The following is a 17,889-nucleotide window of genomic DNA, read 5'->3' on the forward strand; positions in this document are numbered from 1 at the left end:
GCAGACCACAGTGCGAAGGGTGAGACACACCGGCCTGGAGATGGGGCTCGGCCTCGTTCGTTCCTCACAACCACCGCTGGGAGGCGGCTCAGAAATGGTCCCATTTTACAGAGCGGGCGTTCGAACACAGCTCAGATAGGGACCCGTAGGGCCACGTCTGGGAAGAGCACGAAGTGCGGGTTCCGGAGCCCGCCTTCCATCTCCAGGCCGGTGTGTCTCACCCTTCGCACTGTGGTCTGCGAGGCTTCTTTCTTACAAGTTGTTATTTTTAATGACATTCTTAAAAAAGAAGTTAAGTCATATTAAGGATCACCGTTGGGCCGTTTAGCTGACGGCCCAGTGGTCCTGCACGCTTTCAGTGCCCCCCTTTTGCATTTGTACTTCACGCCGGTGTCCATTAGTCCTTTAAAGTGACAGAGTTTTGGTTTTAATCATTAAAAGCATTTCTTAAACTCATTAACATAATTTCTTGAATTCTTCAGTGGTGTTTCCTCCACTGAGGGCCTGGGACACATGGTGGGGGTGGGGCAGGACGTGGGGCGTGGGACTTAAGTTTGAGAAGCAGTTTACGGCACTCTGCCTTGTAAATGTACTAGGTAGCCTGTGGGCGGCTTCTTCTGCAGCTGTCTCCACGACCACCCCTCCAGAGGGGTTAATAGATGCCCAGTAAGAAAGCTTCTGGTCTTGTGCACTTGAGGCCTTTCCTTCTGTCCCTTCTTCCCATGTCATTTACTGAGCGTCCTGTTCTAGGCCTGGTCCCCTTGAGGCAAAGATGAAGAAAGTCCTTGTCCAGAATGCTCTCTGGTCCTTTAACGTCTTAACTTGGTGGAGATGCCTAGTTCTTCTCCCTTCAGTGCGGAAAGTTCCTTTTTGTAGTTTGCAGTAAAATTTCGTGAGGGTATCACTTCCGAGAAGGTTCAGAGCTTAAGTCAATGGATCCATGCCCTTCTATTTGTGCCCTCCAACAAGAAGTGCCACAGCTCTATAGGATGTCAAAGAACATTTATTGACCCTTGAAAACCCCATTTCTTTGCCTGAAATCTAGGTAAGTCGCGGCTCAGCATTCTGAACTCAGGCATAGAAGTGCTGCATGCATCCTATTTCTTGATCTTTCCAGAGTTCCAATCATTTTTTTAACAGCTTTATTGAGATAGAATTTACATGAATATCATGCATTTCAAATATATAAATTCAGTATTTTTCACTTTATTGACAGTTATACCACCATCACCATAACCTAATTTTAAAACATTTTCATCATCCCCAAAAGAAACCTCCTCCCCATTAGTACTCAGTCCCGGTAACCATAGACAACCACCAATCCAATTCTGTCTCTACAGATTTACCTATTTTGGATATATTGTATAAATGAAATCAAACAATAAGATCTGTTGTGACAGGCTTCTTTCAACTTAGCATAATGTTTTGAGGCTCACTAGTGTTGTAACGTATTGATATTTCATTCTTTTTATGGTCAAATAATATTCCATTGTCTGGATGTATCACATTTTGTTTATTCATCCTTGGTTAATGAATATTTGGGTTGTTTCCACTTTTTGACCATTAGGAATAATGCTGCTATGAACATTCACATCAAGGTTTTGTATGGACATATTTTTTTCATTTCTCTTGGGTATGTATCTAGGATCAGAATTGCTGGATCATATGGTATCTCTATGTTTAACTTTTTAAGGTACTGCCAGCCTGTTTCCATTTTACATTCCTGTCAACCATGTATGGAGGTTCCAATTTCTCCACATCCTTGTCAACATTTGTTATTTTCTTTTCTATTTTAGCCAACCTGATGTGTGTGAAGTGGTATCTCACTGTGGTTTTGACTTGCATTTCCTTAATGACTCGTCACACAAGCATCTTATCATGTGCTTATTGGTCATATGTGTATCCTCCTTGAAGAAAAGTCTATTAAAATCCTTTGCTCATTTTTAAATTGGGTTACTTATTGTTATTTATAAGATTTATTGACTGTTCTTTATCAGATAATTAACAAATATTTCCTTCTATCCAGTAAATTGTCTTTTTACTTTCTTCCTGGCATCATTTGAAGCAGAAGAGTTTTTAATTTTGATGAAATCCAATTTATCTATCTTTTGGTGTCACATCAATGCTTAATCCAGAGCTATAAAAATTTACTCTTAAATTTTCTTCTAAGAGCTTTATAGGTTTAGCTCTTACATTTAGGTCTGTGATTTATTTTGAGTTAAATTTTGCATATGGTGTGGGGTGCCTGGGTGGCTCAGCCAGTTGAGCATCTGACTCTTGATTTCAGCTCAGGTCACGATCCCAGGGATGTGGAATCGAGCCTCATGTCTGGCTCTGTGCTGAGCATTGAGCCTGTTAAGATACTCTCTCTCTCTTTCTCTCTCTCTCTCTCTCTCTCTCTCTCTCCCCCTCTGCCCCTTTCCCCTGCTTTCACTCTCTCTTTCTAAAGTAAAAATTTTAAAACATTGGGTATGGTGTAAGGTAGGGCCAATCTGCTTTTGGTTGGTGAAATTCCCATAATTAACAACACTGACCAAAGAGAATCCCAACACAGTAAACTCAGAACTGGTGCAACATTTTAGAGCTGATCTGAATACTTTCTAAACATTTGTGTAGATAAAAAAAGTTCTGTGATTTTTTTTAAAATTTTTTTTTCAACGTTTATTTATTTTTGGGACAGAGAGAGACAGAGCATGAATGGGGGAGGGGCAGAGAGAGAGGGAGACACAGAATCGGAAACAGGCTCCAGGCTCTGAGCCATCAGCCCAGAGCCCGATGCGGGGCTCGAACTCACGGACCGCGAGATCGTGACCTGGCTGAAGTCGGACGCTTAACCGACTGCGCCACCCAGGTGCCCCAAAAGTTCTGTGATTTTTGAAAGTGACCTATAGTTAGTGAAGCCTAAAAATGTAAGAAGCTAAGCAATGTAAATATAAATAGTATAAATCTGTTTTTTAAACTACTGGTCTTGATCCACTGGTGGGTTATTAAATCAATTCAGTGGGTCATAACCAATATATATTTGTTAAAGTCCAATAAAAACAGAACAGAAACTATCAGAATGTACTCCCTAAATTAAAAAGAGTGTCACTTCATAACTTTTGTGTTATGTATATGTGTGTTTGTGTGTAAAAGGAATTGGTGTAAAATGTGTTTCTTACTGTTGACCATATTTTTTAAAGTTAGAAAAACACTGTGTAAGCTACAATTGCAGAATTCTTTCATTCCACAAACATTTATTTAGTGCTTATTTTGTGCCAGGCCCTCTGGTAAGTTCTGGGGATAAAATGATAAATAGCACATGGTCTCCACCCTACAACAGCATGCATATGCAGTCCTATCCATACATCGTTTCCAGACATAAAAGATTATTCCTTGGTTCAGTTTTCCCCAACCACAAAGACACCTTCCAACCATTGATGTTTGGTCCTGTGGCACTTATTTTTTTATTTTTATTTTTTTTGCAATTAGTGCTTAGCTGTTTACCTCATTCAAGATTTGCAATCATATTTGCTTTTCTTCTGACTAAGGGAACTTTGTTCCCAGGTTCATAATTGCATACTATGTTTATTATATTGGGAAGAAAGTATAGATTTAGTAGTGGGAGTTGGCCACAACTGAATTGATTCCCATTTTATGCCAATTAAAACTAGCTCTAGTAAGAGAATTCAGGTATTTTTAAATACGGTTATATTACTTCTTGAGGGAGAAATATCAAATAATGACAAAATTTTTATTTTTCAAGGGTTTGGCAAAACAGAGTGTTGGCATTAATAGTGGTATTTAACCACTTTTCAGTTTGGGTTTAGGAAAATTAGTGTGCTGTGTTTCCAGTCATCCAATTGAGTCACTTCTTTATGGCAGCTGTGTACAATCACAGCTCTGACATTTGCTCCTTCTCTTTATCTGAGACACCATTTGTCAGCATCTAAACACCATACATTCCCAGGAGATATAGAAGATCTTAATTTAAAATTTAAAAAATTATAACCAGTTCAACATGCCAGACAGGTTGAACACACACACACACACACACACACACACACACACACACACCACTTCCACAAATACATCCAATTTTGAATGACTCTATTACGTTCCCACGCATGATTTTTAGAGCTTATAAAATTTTACGTGCAACCTCCCAATTTTACTTTGAATTTGATTAAGTTCCTTTTCTCTTCCTCTCCCTAATTCTGTCAACTGTTATCTTGCCCTTCACTAAATGACTTGCCCATTTGTTACAAGATCTTAACTACCAAAGCCAGGCTCGTAACCCATTTCTTCTGACCTCCAACTGATTGATCTTTTTCATTATACTTCTCTGTGTTAAGTCAGCTTTCTTTTTCTGAGTGGTTGCCTATAAATAAGAAAAAAAAATCTGGATCATTTTAATATAAGTGTTAACCTTGATTATAAACCAAAAATTAGGTTACAATATGTACAGCTATGTTTTGATTTAAATCAAAAAAACATAAGAAAATAAAACTAATCAGTATTTTATTTTTTCTTAGTACCCCAACTTAGAGATTTTTTTAAAAAAGATAATTTGGAAGGGGGTGCCTGGGTGGCTCAGTCGGTTAAGTGTCTGACTTCAGCTCAGGGCATGTTCACGGTCCATGAGTTTGAGCCCCACATCAGGCTCTGTGCTGATAACTCAGAGCCTGGAGCCTGCTCTGGATTCTGTGTCTCCCTCTCTCTCGCCCCTCCCACACTTACACTCTGTCTCTCTGTCTCTCTGTCTCTCTCTCAAAAATAAACAAACATTAAAAACATTTTAAAAAAAAGATAATTTAGGGGCGCCTGGGTGGCGCAGTCGGTTAAGCGTCCGACTTCAGCCAGGTCACGATCTCGCGGTCCGTGAGTTCGAGCCCCGCGTCGGGCTCTGGGCTGATGGCTCAGAGCCTGGACCCTGTTTCTGATTCTGTGTCTCCCTCTCTCTCTGCCCCTCCCCCGTTCATGCTCTGTCTCTCTCTGTCCCAAAAAAATAAATAAACGTTAAAAAAAAAATTAAAAAAAAATAAAATAAAAAAAGATAATTTGGAAGAATTGAAAGAAATAATTTTAAAGCCATTTCAAGAGTAATGTTTTCTTTCCTACTGAATGAAATAACTCTGTTTTTCTTTGACTCGTTTGTTTTTGAAAATATTTTCTTTTATAATTTGTAAACATCTATGAAGTTAATGATGACATTTAATTCCAAGGAAATTCCATTCGGTAATTTCAATAGTTTTAAGTTAGACTACTTAAATTTTAAAGTTTTTAATGGTTTGAAAACATTTTAAAGGTTCAAAGACACTTTGATTTTCAGGGAATAAAAAAGAGAGCTTTTGGGGTTGTCTGGGTGGCTCAGTTGGTTAGGCATCCAACTTCGTCTCAGGTCATGATCTCGCAGTTTGTGAGTTGGAGAACCACATCGAGTCTGTGCTGACAGCTCGGAGCCTGAAGTCTGCTTCAGATTCTGTGTGTCTCCCTCTCTCTCTGCCCCTCCCCTGCTCATGCTCTGTCCCTCTCTGTCTCAAAAATAAATAAACATTAAAAATTTTTAAAAAAAAAAGAGTTTTTGCCCTGCTTCACTGGATTTTCTCTACTTTTCCCCTAAAAATTGACCTACTTTGCTTATCAGACGGGCCTCTAAATATCAAGAGGTAGGAAGCAGAATGAGTAGATGTTAGGAAGAAGAGAACTCCTGGTCACCCTGGAATGGCAGAGCTTTCAGAATGGGAGAGTCGTCCTACTTTCTCATTAGTCTTTTCCTTTCAAGAGTATTAAGTAAGTGTGGTAGAATGGAAAGAGTCCCAACCTTTATCTCTGCTCATTGTGACCTTGAGCGGGGACTCACTCTCCCTGAAGTTAGTTTCCTCATCTATAAAATGAAAATATATATTCCCATAATCTCATCAATGAGATGACTTGAGAAAATGCTGATTCAGGCTCCTAGTAGGGACTCAGTAAGTGTCGTTTAGCAACTGGGTGAAAGCACTGAGAATGTTTTCTTTTTTTAAATTGATTGATTAATTTTGTTATTACTGTTTAATTTTTTTTAATGTTTACTTTTGAGAGAGAGGGAGAGTGTGAGTGGGAGAGGGTCAGAGAGAATCAGAATCAGGCTCTGTGCTGACAGCAGAGAGCCCAATGTTGGGCTTGAACTCACAAACTGTGAGATTATGCCCTGATCTGAAGCTGGACACATAACTGAGCCACCCAGGTGCCCCCGAGAATGTTCTTTCTGAAAGTCACTCATTAATATACTAAAGCACCGTTTGGATGCTAAATTGTATTTTTAATACATTTTTGTGAACTACTTTTTGAAGTATTTTTTCATATATATATATATATATATATATATATATATATATATCGGAGTCCTCAATCTGCATCAACACTGTATCTTCCTTTCCTGCATGTAACAAGTCACTAGTATAATGAATAGACTTTTAAAAAAATGTTTATTTATTCTTTTTTTTTTTAATTTTTTTCAACGTTTTTTATTTATTTTTGGGACAGAGAGAGACAGAGCATGAACGGGGGAGGGGCAGAGAGAGAGGGAGACACAGAATTGGAAACAGGCTCCAGGCTCTGAGCCATCAGCCCAGAGCCTGAGGCGGGGCTCGAACTCACGGACCGCGAGATCGTGACCTGGCTGAAGTCGGACGCTTAACCGACTGCGCCACCCAGGCGCCCCTCAAAAAAATGTTTATTTATTCTTGAGAGACAGAGTGTGAGTGGGGGAGGAGCAGAGAGAGAGAGAGGGAGACACAGAATCTGAAACAGGCTCCAGGCTCTAAACTGTCAGCACAGAGCCCAATGCAGGGCTTGAACTCACGAACCATTGAGATCGTGACCTGAGGGGAAGTTGGACACTTAACTGACTGAGCCACCCAGGTGCCCCTGAATAGATTTTGAAATAGCGATGAACCTCATATTTCTGTATGAGATTGGTTTCTCATGACACCTGTGTGATTTTAGAGGTTGTAGGCTTTGTCATGTAAAGCTAAAAAAGCAAACACTTGTTATGATGGAAAGCATGAGACATATACAGAAGTGGACAGAATAGGAAATGAACCCCCTTGTACTCATAATCTGGTGTTAGTTTGTGGCGGGTCTTGTTTCATCTGTACTCTCACTCACCTCCCTCTCGTTTATACAATCCTGAAGCAAATCCCCCAAACACATTTCATCATAAAACTTTCAAACTGTTTTAAAATGTTCTTAAGTTTTCTACTTAAAAGTCGGTTCAGGGGCACCTGGGTAGGTCAGTTGGTTACTTGATTTCAGCTCAGGTCATGATCTTGAGAAGGATCCGGAGTCAGGCTCTGAGTTAGGTGTGGAGCCTGCTTGGGGTTCTCTCTCTCCCTCTCTCTTTCTGCCCCACCCCTGCTTGTTCCTGTGTGCATTCTCTCCCCCCAACCCCTCTCTCAAAATAAATAAATAAATATGGGTACCTGGGTGGCTCAGTTGGTTAAGTGTCGACTCTTGGTTTTGGCTCAGGTCATGATCTCATGGTTTTGTGAGTTTGAGCCCCACATCAGGCTCTGCACTGGCAGCATGGAGCTTGCTTGGGATTCTTTCTCTCTCTCTCTCTCTCTCTCTGTGCCCCTACCCCGCTCACACACACACACACACACACTCTCTCTCTCTCTCTCTCTCTCTCTCTCTCAAATAAATAAACTTAAAAAAAAATTTTAAATAAATAAACTTAAAAAAAAACCTGGCTCAAATTATTATACTCTGGCAGATTTAGGACTTATCAGAAAAGTTTCTTTATGGAAATTATTTCAGCTCTATTACCGGTGAGTTATAAAATCAGTTTATTGCTGAGAGGACCATTGTCTGCATGCTACAAGTTCCAGAGTTCCCAAGGACATAAATATGTTCAGGCTGAGAAATGGGCAAGTAACTTGGACCTGGGGAAAGGCAGTTATGGTAGTTTCAGTTGCTAACAACAACAACAACAACAACAACAGCAACAACAATCAAAAGAAAAAAACAAAAGCAAAGCAACCCTTGTGTACCTATGCCAAGAACAGATTTCAGCAGATGTTGGTTCCCTAAGCTTTGGGGTAGCTGGGTGGGGCCTGGGTTGGCAGAGTCCTGGGGTGGTCATGTTGAGCCACTGGTAGCCCTCTTTGCGTTCCTCTACCCCTTGTGTGAGTGTACAAATGAGAATTGTGTGCTAAAGGTTAGGTACTGCAAAGACCTTAATCTTCCCTTGTGGAAGACCTTACTGGGAGTAATTATGCTCCTCTGTGCATCTGCTTGTTCCTATGCACATAGTTCAGTCTTCTGGTCCAATACTTATTATATTTTGGTTGGTGAAGTGTCTATCTTCTCCTACTAAGATTTAATTGCCTTGACACAGAAGCCATGGTTTATTGATTTTTTATTTTTTTATGCCAAGGACCTACTGGACTGAATGCCTGAAATTAAGTGAGTGGGCTAGAGATGTCTGTTGAATGATTGGCTGCTGGCTGTTTAATTTGCAAAACCATGCCCAGTAGTAAGCAAATAATGCAAATGTCACCTCCTCAAGGATCTTTTCATCATTGCGATTCTTTATTCTCTTAACGGTTTTATTTTTCTTCATATCAACCGAAATTATGTTTTTAAACTTGTGTTTATTGTTTGTCTCCCTGTACTAGAATGTAAACTCCATAAAGACAGGGATTTTTTTTTAAGACTTTATTATTTTAGAGCAGCTTTAGATTCACAGCAAAACTAAGAGTAAGATACAGATTTTCCCCTGAGGCAGGAATTATTTATTCACTGTTGTAGCCCTAGCTCATATTATGCCTAACTCGACAAGTGGTAGGTGCCCAACAAAAATCTTTGTTATTGTACCAGTAGTAATGTCATAGATTCAATCACCTTTAGAAGTTGTATTTTCGTAATTTATGCCTACAAAATTGGTTAATATGTAAATCCCCAGGCTCCGGCTACTGATGTGAGTTTGTCTCAGGCAGCCACCTGCCTTTCTGGTTTTGTGAACATAATTTTGTTTTGAACTTTTGAACTCATGTGGCAACTTTGCTTTTGATACACTGAACAGCTACTATTGATACACAACTTTTGTTTTGAACAGAGCTTTAGGACTGACCTGGAAGTTTGAGCCTGGAACTCCACTCTGTGCTTCCTTATTATTTAAAATATTCTCTTCCCACTGTGATTTTTCAGTAATATTATTTCCCTTATCCCCTTTTACATAAGAGGTTTTCCAGCACCTACATGCCTATTTCTTAAGCTCCTGACACCTAAAGGAACATTTTTAATACATCTAAGACACGGCATTTGGGGGTGACACCTTTCTGGGGGTGACAGTCTGGCACAGGGTAGACTTTCCTTCTGTTTTGCATTTCAAACAAATGCATTTTAAATGTTTGTGTAACTGGTAGGTTGGTCATGAATTGCATTTACAGTTGACCTTTTAACAATATGAGTGTTAGGGGCTCCCTGTGCAGTTGAAAATCTGCTTATAACAGTGACCCCCCACTAATAGCTTACTGTGGACCTGAAGCCTTACTGGTAACATAAACAGTCAACGAACATATATTTTGTATGTTTGATGTATTGTATACTGTATTCTTACAATAAAATAATCTAGAGAAAAGAAAATCATAAGGAAGGGGCACCTGGGTGTCTCAGTTGGTTAAGCATCCGACTTTGACTCAGGTCATCATCTCCTGGTTCGTGGGATCAAGCCCCGAGTTGGGCTCTCGCTGACAAAGCAGAGCCTGGAGCCTGCTTCAGATTCTGTTTCTCTCTCTCTCTCTCTCTCTCTCTCTCTCTCTCTGCCCCTCCCCCACTCACCTGTGTGTGTGCTCTCTCTCTCAAAATAAATAAATAAACTTAAAAAAAGAAAATCATAAGGAAGAGAACATATATTTACAGTGACTATACTGTATTTATCAAAGAAAAATCTGTGTGCACAGTTCAAGGGTCAACTGTATATGTTTAGAAAGGTTAACTGTTTATGCTTAGAAACTTTTGTACACTCTTGGGAAGAGGTTGGGGAGGGAGTTAAGGGGATGAGTATGCTCCACTAAAAAGTAATACTTTATTGACATTTATATTGGCAGCGTCTTTTCCTAGCCCTGTAACATGGATATGTGGATATTTTTTCCTCCTCAAAGTATTTTTCTGTTTTAAATCTCCTGTAACTATCCAATTATTCTTTCAGTAAAACTTCAGTAATTCAATCTAATCCTCCACTACTTTCAAAAACATATTTTTAATCTATCATATTGCATGCTTAAAGCATGTAATGTCATATGAAACAGATAAAACAAACATTTACAAACCATAAGATCAGTAACAATTATAATATATGGGCAAAGTCAACCCAACCACAAGGATGAAAAGATATTTATGTCTAAATGGAAAAACAAAAAATCGAAAAGAAAAATAAATCGCAGCCTCGACTTTTTATGTAAATAATGACTTTTTTCCTTTTCTTTCTACTTACTTTTTTAAATGTTTATTTATTTTTGAGAGAGAGAGAGGGAGATAGCAAGTGGAGGAGAGGCCAAGAGAAAGGGGGAGAGAAGACCCCAAAAGTGCTCTGCGCTGACAGCAGAGAGCCAGACACAGGTCTCGATTTCACAAACCATGAGATCATGACCTAAGCTGAAGTTAAATGCTTAACTGAGCCACCCAGGTGCCCCTCTTTCTAATTATTTTAAACATTGCAGAAACCATATAAGCTTCTTGTAAAAAAAAGTCAAGTCACTTGAACACCAATGTTCATAATAGTGTTATTCAAAGGAGGACAAAAAAATGGAAACCATCTAAATGTCCACCAACTGATGAATGGATAAACAGAATGTGTGGTATATACAGTGGAATAGTATTTAGCAATAAAAATGAATGAAGCACTGATAACATGTTACAACATGTATGAGTCTCAAAAAAATTATATCATATAATTCCATTTATATGAAATGTTCAGAATAGGCAAGTCCATAGTGACACAAAGTAGAGTAGATAGGAGAGGAAAGAATGAAGAATAATTGTTAGTGGGAATAGTTTCCTTTTTGGGGGTGACAAAATGTTCTGGAATTAGACAATGGTGATGGTTGTACAACTTTATCAAATATACTAATATCCACTAACTTATTTGTTTAAAAGCCTGAATTTTATGATGTGTGAATTTTATCTCAATTTTCAAAATATCAAGAAAAAAATATTTATATCCTCCTTTGCTGAATAAGAACTACCATGTGTTTTTACTTTTCCTTGCTTCGCCCGTCTACCTTGTTATGTCATTCTGTTGTTCCAGGGTTGCAGCTCAAAGAGGCCAGGCAAGTGGACAAAGAGGGTCTAAAACCCTAGCTATGTACTCATTCCACCTGAAATAAGGGGTGACTTTTTCTAATCCACCCAGAAGTGCTTTAGGAACTAGCAGTGGCTTTAATCATTTTAATGGGCTTTTAGGGTGGTAAAGGTTGGCAAATATGTGTACTTAGGGTACTATCTTGGATTAAAAGTCAAATACTTCATTTTCCTATAATACTATAATGGGTTATTTTCCAGAATGGAACACTCTTTCGCCATCTCTTTACAAGTTGGGTTGAAAATTATCTGATTAATCTCAAGAAGCACATTTCTAGTTTGAATGTGTGTAATACAGTTCCTTTAAATTTGCTTAAAAAAAAAAAGATTCAGTGTATTGTTCAACTTTACATTATGATCCTCCAATAGTTTTTATATATCACTAAAGTACCACCACTACCAAGGGGGATTTCCTGAAACTTACTTGTTCTAACAATGCAACTTTTCTGACAGCATTCTTGTACATTTCAAAAGTGCTCAAATAATAGTATTCTTGACGCTAAATTTAATCAGTGAGTCAACACACATTTATTGAATTACTATTATGTTGAAAATAACACTCTATTCCAAACAGGAAGAATCCCTAAATCATGGTACTATGCATACAAAGTGCCTGTATGCCTGGTGCGTGGTAGGTACTCAACAAATATTTGCAAGTGAATCAAGAACAAACACAATTGATCAAGAGCAGTCAATAGCCATAGATTTAATAGATCCTTACTTCCATCTTCAGAGAGAGAAGGGAAACTATCTGATGTAAAATATGTGGTATAATTAATGACTAGTTCTAAGAGAAATCCCAGAATTCTGGCAAATTAACCATTGTTTTAGTATTAAGTATTTGCAGTGTTTTAAGCTGTAAATTTTCTTCAGTGATTTTGTGTGTGTGTGTGTGTGTGTGTGTGTGTGTGTGTGTGACTATGCTTTCTGTTTGTTTATTTGTTTATGAAGGCAGTATTTACTGCTAACTTTCAGCATCACTCAAAAGTGTTTCCATATACAAATCAATAATCAGTGGTTCTCAAATCTGGCTGCAAATCAAACACTTAGTGTTTTGTTTTTGGTTTTATTTGTTTTTAATCCTAGAAAGGTGGAATCCAGGATTCCTAGAGAAATTAGAACCACATGGTTGAACTTGTAAATATAGATTTAAGATGTATCCTAGGTGATATTTCAAGTTTTTTATTTGTAACTACTCAAATTCTACATAAACATTTTTTTTCTTATAAAAAAATCAGAAGATTTCAAATATGCCAAATTCTCATCCTGGTTCCCAATCTTGCAGAAGCACTTCTTATGCACAGCTGAAAGTTTTACTAGAACTCAAAATATAAGGCCAGATTTTTAATGTTGTTCTCTATCACATGAATTAGAAAGTCCAAGTCCTAATAGACAGAGGGAAGAAATGAAAATTTTTCAAGTATTTAAGGGCCATCATTTAGGATGATATCCTACCAAAGGAATCTCTTCCTTCTCACGGAAAAAAAAAAAAAAGTTTAATTCCAATTACTCTTAGTAAGAAATGTGAGCCATGGAAATAGTAAACATATTCAGTATGTGGGGAAAATACTTGGTATTCAGTAAACACCAAGTAATTTATTGGCTTGGCAAGGCTCCCTTGAACTCTAGTATATAGTTAACTCTTACTTATCTGGGACCAGATTCACTATTTTGTGAATTGTTTGTAATGCCTGTGAGCTTCTCTCCATCACGTTGCTAAATTCGAGGCTATCGGTAGTGCTGCTGCGAGAGCCATGGAATCAAGCTCAGTGGTGGGCTTATGTAGTTGACTTTCAAATCCTTATGAAGCACATCCTTTTTGCCACACACTGTGTTAGGCTGAAAGGCAAAAACCCTGCTTTTAGGGAGCTCACAGTTCTGTAGAAGAGGCAGACAAGTTTAAAAAAAAAAAGCTAGAATACAGTGTGGTAAGTGCTATGGAAGGGGTGTTACATGGTGTCATGGGGTACTAGCAAGGGGAGAAACCTAACTCAGGTTGAGGGGGGTGGTTAATGGGAAGGCTTCCCATGTAATACCCGAGCTTAATTTTGAAGGATGAGTACAATCCAGCCATACAAAAATATTTAGGAGGTAGGATCCAAGGCCTTAAAAAAAAAAAAAAAGTAAAAACAAAACACTCAAGAAAAACATTTGCACTAGAGACCATAAGTCTAAGCTCATGCTCAGGTTTCTGACTTAAGCAATCAATGGCTCAGGTTGAGACATGTTGAGTTTCAGGTGTTTGTGAGGGACGTCCTAGTGAAGTTGTCTATAGACAATCAGTAATCTACTCCTGTGACTTTGGAAAAGGGTCTGGGATGGAAATATAATGTGGAGTTGTCATTGTTCACTTAGCAACCGAACCCACTGATGTGAATGAGATCGCCAGGGAGAAGGTGAGGAGGCCTGGGAGAAATCTCTGGGGAAGATGAGCTTTGAAGGGGTAGGTGGAATCTGATAAGGAAGAGCCAGAGAAATAGAAAAAAGGGAAATGAGAACAGCTTGGTATAATGGAGGTCAAAGAAGAAGAAAGCAACACTCTCAGATGGCACAGAGAGGTCAGTTAAGGTAGGCCTGGTAACCGGTGAAAGATGAGATAGAGGCAGAAGCTGTATCAGTCAGAAATATTTATTGAGCACCTACCGTGTCTCAAGGATTGTAAATGTCATGCTGTTTACTCTTTGCTACAACCTTCTGAAGGAACGCAGTATTATTATTATTGTCATCCTCATAGGATAGATGAGGAGACTGAGACAGAGAGAGGCCTTGACCAGAGTCATACGACTAGTATGCAACAGATCAAAGATAACTCGGCTCTACCTACTTCTGAGTCCAGTCTCTTAGTCATTTCAGGTTACCAGTTGTGGTGAGCAAGGTGAGATAATGTGTGTAGATGCCTTTTTAGAGACATTTATCAGTGAAATAAGGAGGGTAGATTTTACAAACGGGACACTGAGTCTAAGGTGGGTTTATGGTCTTCGGTTTTTATTTTTGTTTTTAAGAAGAGAGAAGTTTGCACATGATTTTAAGCTAAAAAGAAAGAGTGAGTGAAAAGAAAGAAAGAGAAGTGTCAAGAATTAAGAGGTTGATGCGTTTTTAGCCATATTTCTATTTCCGTGGCTGGATCCAAATACATCTGGAAAGAAGCCATCAGTTTGAATAACTGAAGCTATTTGGTACTGTAGAAGTATGTCTTATGAAAGAAAACACCTATAATAAATGTCCATCCCATCTTTTCTCATTTTGGAATACATTAATATAATTAGTGTAATTCATGATAAAGCAGACTGAATTTCTTATTTAACTACAATTCACAACTGTACTTGCCATATCAAACTAGGCCACATCTATCTTGTTCAAGGCGAATATTAACAGTTAGGGATAGGCTGCCTTTCTACTTTTCCTTTGTATGTTCACCTTACAAAATCGAATGCCTTCTTTCTTTCCATCAGTTACTGTGCTCCAATGGAGTGCCCAGAGTTCTTTCGCAGCAGGAAAAAAAGTGCCCAAAGCTCTTAGCTGGTCCTGCTGTGGTACTAGAAATTATTGCTTTCAGTTCTCCCAGATCTTATTTTTTTTTAATATATGCAAATCTGGTTAAACTTTACTTAAACTGAGCTTCTAGTAATTACACTAGAAAGGACAAGGCAATCCAATGTTTCTTGGTTATAAAGGACTCATAATGAAATCCATAACTAGAGCTCTTTGTACATTCCTCTCCAAAAGATAATAGTTTTGTAGCTTTGGTGGAGTGGCATCTAAATCATACTCTAGTTCATGATTTCATACCTTGAAGACAGACATACTAGGACCTACTGTGCCATGGAACTAATGCCAGGGCTGTGGAGAAAATGCAAAGTACAATGCATATGGCTTCTTTAGGAGCTTTTAACTTTCTTGGAAGAGATTAGATGGTTACAGAAATGACTAGAATTCAGAGTAGTAAGGGGCCAATATAAATGGTAATATGGTGTTGTATCACCTTAATTTCTTCCCTTTAAAAATAATTATACCAGTAATGCAAGAATTTATTTTTGTTGAAAGAAATAAAGAAATATCTAGAATACATTATAAAAGTTCCCTCTTACTACCTCGTCACTTCCACTTCCCTTCCCGGATTGAGGCGTTTCTCACTAATTTCTTCTCTATGCATTTTCATACGTATGGAAGGATGTATGTAGTTTAGCACATGCACTTTCACAGCTGTTTGACATAAATTATTTAAAATGCATCGTTCTGTGAATTTTTCACTTAATAAAGTCTTTTCATGTCAGAACACACAGATCTATTCTTTTTAAAGTCAGTGTAGTATTACTACAGGATAAATTTTTAAATGTATCCTACAAAAGAGAGTGAAACAAAACAATTCAGTTCTAAAACTTTTGATTGGCAAACACAAGCAATTATATTAAATTACTTCCACATTTAATTTCTTGTTTGAGAAGACTAAGCCTCTTAGAAATTTTCTCTTACCTTTTTAATCTTTTAACAACATAGATTTAATGCATTGTTTTGATATATGAAATGCCTTACACAAATATTTTACTAAAAACCAAGTGTTCTTAAAAGGAAGACTTAAGTAAAAAATACTGGAATGCTACCTCACAAGCATATATAATTGAATGCTGTGGATCCCACAGGTGGAAATAGAATAAGATAAAGTAAAAAATCTCAAATATTTAAGGACAATGAGAGTTCTTTCTAAAAATTTTAGTTCTTTTCTCATCATTGTTAAACTAAAATCTTTTTAAAAAACAAGATGTTATGCACATCTTGTTTTAAAATATATCTGCCTGTACGCATGTATAGAGAAATACCAAGGAAAAAGTTAAGTTTATGTCTTAACAGTGGTTATCTCTGGGTGGTGGGATGTATTCAAGGTGATTCTTATTCTCTACCTTTTTCTGAACTTTTTAATTTTAAAACTAATGAATACATGTTACTTTTCTTAATTAGAAAAAAGTTGAAACAATATAATGAATTAATAGTAAATGAACCAAATGATCATGTCTCTAGATTCAAGAAAAAGAAACATTCCCTCTTTATCTTTGTATTTCTCCACGTTACTTTTACTCAAGTAGCTGTCAAATTTTAAAAATTTATAAAGCCAAGAAATAACACTGGACCATTATGCGTAATGTATAAAATTATAACCTTGGGTCAAAATAAAGTTAAAAATAGACTTTTAATATATAAATGAACACAACGTCTAACATAGTTTATTCTAGTGTTATTAGACCAACACAAAAAATATATTTGTATTTGCTAATAAGTTATGTCTCTTTTGTTAACTAACTGATTTTTTAAGTTTATAATTTAACAAAATTTAGCTTTTGAAAAAGCTTATTCTTGTCATTTCCAAAAAAAGAGAGGGGAAAGGAGAGAGGAAGCTGTGTTTACTGGGAAAGTTGCAACATTCAGTCCGTAAGTACTTTTTGCTTGAGATATTTTTTTCAACTACTTCTCTTACATAAGAGCCCTGTAATATCTCCATTGGGAGAAATAACACTGGGCTACATTATTTCTTTTTAATTTTTCCTCCAGATAGTGTTTACAAATCAACATGTAGGAATGACTCCATATTCAAAGTTATTAGCCAACGCTAGTGTCCATTTGCCATTAAGGACAATTGGTAATTTTAACAATCAATGAGAGTTTATTTTAGGAGAAAACTTACTGAAATTTGCAGGAAATAACCTTTTTGTTCCAAAACAGCTGTCATTGAGCACCATTATATCTACAACAATTAAAATTATCTTTGGTGACTTTTAGCATTTGGCATTGCTCCATTATTGTTCAGTTAAATATTTTTCAAGTTTGCTAGGACTTTTGCCCACTGTGTCGCTTACGGCCCTTTATTGTCAATATGTATCTTAGAATTCACCTTTGTGACATTACTTTTTTGTATTGTGGGAGAGAATGTAATTTCTGAGTGAATTGCCTGAGAAATCAAGTAATATTTATTAGGAAATTATAGCACATATCTACAAGTTACTTACAAAAATATGATTACAGTGTATTCCATTATATTTGGCAGCAGATAGCCCCTTTGCTCTTTTTCTAGATCCTTGCAAAAAATTCCCAGTTTAAAGAATTAGCTGTTCAGTGGACAAAAGAGCAAAGGGTGACATGTGCTGTCATTTTGATAAATGTAATTGAAAATTGTGAAGAAAATTTCTAAGTTTAAGTCACGCGGGCCATCAGTCAGGGGATTGATTGTCAAAAACAAAACCAAACAAAAACATATGATTTTGCATGGCAGTGGGAGTCATACACAGGTTAGCTCAGCACCCATCCAAAATGGGTACTGCTTAGAAAAAAGGAACAAACCTGACATTCTGTAATATGTCACCCAATCTAAATCTTAAGACTTCATGTTTGTTTAATTTTGAAAAGAAAGTAAATGTTTGTCTTCAGAAATGATTAATTAAATACTGAAATACAATGGCTTAGAGACCTTAACTGCATCATATGATAAAGGGCAATACTTTTATAATATCTCAGGCCTTGATTACTATTACTTTGTTATTGTATTTTGAGAGAGTTTATTTGCTGTTTTTT

The 17,889-nt window shown here is 37.3% G+C and overlaps 1 protein-coding gene across 1 annotated transcript in view; it reads left to right on the forward strand.

Moving 5' to 3' along the window:
* The window catches only part of LOC121041364 (formin-like protein 14), a 1,513-nt gene extending 1,374 nt beyond the window's left edge, over positions 1-139 (forward strand). The window contains exon 3 of the mRNA XM_040492165.1: positions 5-139. Coding sequence (XP_040348099.1) covers positions 5-139 — 135 coding nt within the window. The remainder of the gene's footprint in view (positions 1-4) is intronic.
* Positions 140-17,889: the final 17,750 nt, after the last annotated feature.

Source organism: Herpailurus yagouaroundi, unplaced genomic scaffold (genome assembly GCF_014898765.1).
Source record: "Herpailurus yagouaroundi ecotype Mexico unplaced genomic scaffold, PumYag 183, whole genome shotgun sequence".
NCBI lineage: Eukaryota > Metazoa > Chordata > Mammalia > Carnivora > Felidae > Herpailurus > Herpailurus yagouaroundi.